This window comes from Fulmarus glacialis, unplaced genomic scaffold, assembly GCF_000690835.1.
Source record: "Fulmarus glacialis isolate BGI_N327 unplaced genomic scaffold, ASM69083v1 scaffold20525, whole genome shotgun sequence".
NCBI classification, from domain to species: Eukaryota; Metazoa; Chordata; class Aves; order Procellariiformes; family Procellariidae; genus Fulmarus; species Fulmarus glacialis.
The window spans coordinates 11,664-15,235 of record NW_009212565.1 but is presented as its reverse complement, the minus strand read 5'-3'; the positions used below and the strand labels follow the sequence as shown (position 1 = coordinate 15,235).

At 62.5% G+C, this 3,572-nt stretch overlaps 1 protein-coding gene across 1 annotated transcript in view; it reads left to right on the top strand.

Moving 5' to 3' along the window:
* Positions 1–377: 377 nt before the first annotated feature.
* The window catches only part of LOC104076904 (Kv channel-interacting protein 2-like), a gene marked incomplete at its 5' end in the record, with an annotated part of 10,020 nt that continues 6,825 nt past the window's right edge, over positions 378–3,572 (top strand). The window contains one exon of the mRNA XM_009577930.1: positions 378–465. Within this exon, the coding sequence (XP_009576225.1) occupies positions 378–465 (88 nt within the window). The remainder of the gene's footprint in view (positions 466–3,572) is intronic.

Sequence of the window (3,572 nt, the reverse complement as noted above, 5' to 3'; positions counted from 1 at the left end):
GGGGTGGGAGTGGGGGGCAGACGAGCCTCTTCCACGCACCCATTGGTGCCAGCTCTGTACCCCTCCGTGGCTTTCCAGCTGCGGGGTGCCCGTGCCAGGCTGTGTAGGGTGACAACAGTGAGCTGCCCCGGGGGACTTGGGGTGAGAGCTGGCCCCTAAGTCCCTTGGGGACATGCATGAGCTCTCCCCTCTCCTGCAGCCTGGGTGCCCCGAGGGACCCCGGAGGGTGCCGGGGCGGGAAGAGGGAGGGCCAAGGCAGGTCTCTCCTCCCCTGCCCTCCCCTCTCCTCCCTTGCTGGGTCTGTTGCTGCCAGACCAGCTGCCTGCTGGGGCTGCACGCCTGGGGTATGTCGGGTGCTGGGCGGCTTTTACCCGCAGGGGCTGCAAACGGTGGGCATCATCCTGCTGCTCTGCTCCAGCCTCAAGCTACTCCATGCCCTGGGCATCATCGACCTGTCCACGGGAGGTGGGATGGGGACAGGGATGGGGATGGGGTTGCAATGGGATGGGGATGTTGTGGTGGAGGTTCTCCTCACCTCCTGTCCCAGGGGCTGTTTGGGGGAGGTTTGGAAGGATTAGTGTGTTTTGGGGCATTTGGGGTGGCATTAGGGTGTGGGAGGGTGCCTAGGGTGTCTGGGGGCTTTAGGGTGTAGGGAGCTGAGGAAGTGAGGGTGTCTGGGGGTTGGGGTGTGGGGCTGTTTGGGAATGTTGGGGTACTTGGGGGGCACTGGGGTGCAGGGATATCAGGGATGTTGGGGGGTATCTGGGGACATTATGTGGTGTGTTGGGGTACAGATGTGTTGGGGTGTCTGGGAGCATTGGTGTGGGGGGAATATCTGGGTCCGGAGGCATTGGGGTGCAATGCTGTGTGGGGTGCTGGGGGACTGGGACTATCAGGGATGTTGGAGTCTGGGGGCATTGGGATGCAGAGGGCTGGGCTTTGTCAGATGATGGGGAAAAGGGCTGCAGGTGACTGGGGCTAGTGAGAGGAGTGGGAGCTGGGGGCAGAGAGGGATGGATGTGGGGTGCAGCACCATGCAGGGGAAAGCTTTCCCCATGGCTATGGGGGGAGCGAGGCTAAAAGAGGCTGGAGCTGCTGGCCCCTTCACCCTCCCCATGGGGTAGTGCCAGGGTTGGGGAGGGAAGGGGCTGCTGTGGGTGCTGAGCTCCCTGGTGAGGACAAGGCTGAATGTGGCCAGGCAAGAGGACCCAGAACATGTCAGAGCAAGGGATGCAGGACCTGTTGATCATGCCTGGCGAGGGCAGTAATGCAGAAGCCTGCACAGTGCTGCTAGCTTGTCTGCTTTGGCTGCCTTCCTCGGCTGTGCCATGGACAGTCCTGGCTCACACAAGGGCTGCCAACAGACTTTGCATGAGTGCGATTTGGGGTTTGTTTGCCCCCATCCTCTCTGCCTCCTGGCTGGCGCTGGGGATGCTGCGAGATGAAGGGGCTGCAGATCGCATCCCCTCAGGCAGCCAGATCTCAGGATGGGAGCTGTGATGGGAGGATGTGCAGGTAGGAGTGATCAGAGGAGCAATTAGTGGCTGAGCAGAGGGAGGGGAGGAGGCCACTGTGCCCAGGAGGTGCTTTCAACCCCCTTGTGATGGAGAATGCCCCGGAGCTGCCTGGGATCTGGCTGGGCTGTGGCTGAGACATGTCCAGGCTTCGTCCCTGTGCCTTACTGGGGAAGGTATGGATGGCATCTGGGTAATGGGTATGCAGAGCACCAGCTCTCTTATGGGACATGTTGCCTGCAGCCAAGAGGAGCTGCTAATCTGCTGGGGCATTTCTTGGGTAGCTCCTCTGGCACCTTGGATATGCCGGTTCCTGCTGCCAGAGATGTCCCTGCTATGGAGGTGGTGATGGGGACAGGGCGGGATGTGACCCTGCGAGTGGGTTTTGCGGCAGGGCAATGCACATGGCTGGCCCAGTCCCGCAGCCTTACCGGCTCCATTTGGGGAGCCCCTGAGCTCCACTGTCTCTTGACACCTGTCCCCTCCCATTCCCTTCTCGCAACATTTTGTATGTGGTGTGGCCTGAGAAATTATTCTGTCAACATCTCCTCTGGGCACAGCCAGGCTGGCTGGGAGCACTGCCACAGGCTGGGGATGGGAGTGGGGACAGCACTGCTGTGACGCTCTGCTCTGTGGCCCCTTCTGGCCCATGCCCCCGTCTCCCTTTAGGGTGAGGCACAAGGGTCGTGCAGCCGCCCTGGGGAACATCCCGGCCCTGAGTCTCTGCTGTCCGGTGAACCGCAGGTCTCACACGGCAGCTTTGCTGCTCCCAGCTCCTTCAGCCCTGCTGGCTCTGGGTGTCCGGGCTGAGGCTGCCCCTGTCCCACCCCCAGGACAGGGACTCTCCATCCATCCCCCACCCCGGGAGATGCCAGCTCTGATTTCATTCCCCTAATGGATGACCGTCTGGCCCCAGCGGCTGCTGCAGGCACCTTGGCCCTGGTTACAGTCGGCTCTGTCACTGCTGACTGATGAGGGTCATTTGCAGAGCTGCTGCTGGCAGGACCCATCCTGACCGCCCCCCTCCCCGGGGCGGCTGGGGGAGCTCGCTGTCTCTGCCTCCTGCCAGCCTTCAGAGCAGGCCCCGGAGAGCTGTGGTCCCCCTGGGTGGGAGGTGGCACTGCCTGAGGCTGGGCGCTGCGGAGGGGGAGCAGAGCGGGGGGGCCGGTGGACCCTGCTCGGAGCTGAGGCCTGCACAGGGATGATCGTGAGCCGCAGGTTGTAGGGACAGCTGAGCTCAGCATCACTGATCAGATGGACCCAGAGCCATGGCCTGGCAGGGGGAGCTTGAGGACGTACGTGCCTCTGGCCTCCTAGGAAAAGGTAATGCGCTGGGAGGGAATGGAGGCTATTCTAGTGGAAAGAGCATGTTCTGAGAACTGCTGACCCCTTCCCCATGCTCTCCTGGGCCTGCTCTGCCCCTTCTTCTGGCTCATCCGCCTACCCTGGCTGGAGTTCACCCTCCTGCTTCCCAGCCAGGCTAACTGCAAAGGCAGAGGGTCCCCTGGCATGGCTGCCTTCCGCTGCCCAAACCCTGCTCCTAGGGCAGGGTGCTGGGGCAGGTCGTCACTGGGGTACCAGCTCCTCCTGACCTCCCGAGTGACCCAGTGTTGCCCCACGGGGCCAAGCAGGAGCTGCATGACCCTCCCCGTGGCTGCTGGTGCTCTGCTCCCATCCTGGAATGGTGCCGTGCCCAGGCGCTGAGCTGGGGACACTGGGGGGCGGGTCTCGCTGCTGTGGAATGCACATCTTCCACCCATCGTGATGATGCATTTATTGACAGGTTACTGAGAGTGAGGGGGGAATTCTGGCACTGCCTGTTGGTTTGTTATTGTAGGGTCTTTTCTAGCAGGAGGGTGCTGTGGAAGGGTTGGGTTTGTCTCCCCAGCCAGCTGTCACTGGGAGGGTGCTGCTGGCTGTGGCTCTTTGGGGAGGGCAGGGATGTGGTTATGCACCAGGCTGACCCCAGCTCCTGCTTTCTCTACGGGGAGACCACAGAGCAGCCCAGGCTTGGGTCCTCCCTGGGAAGGGGGGGGTGCCAGCCCAGCAGCGTGCACC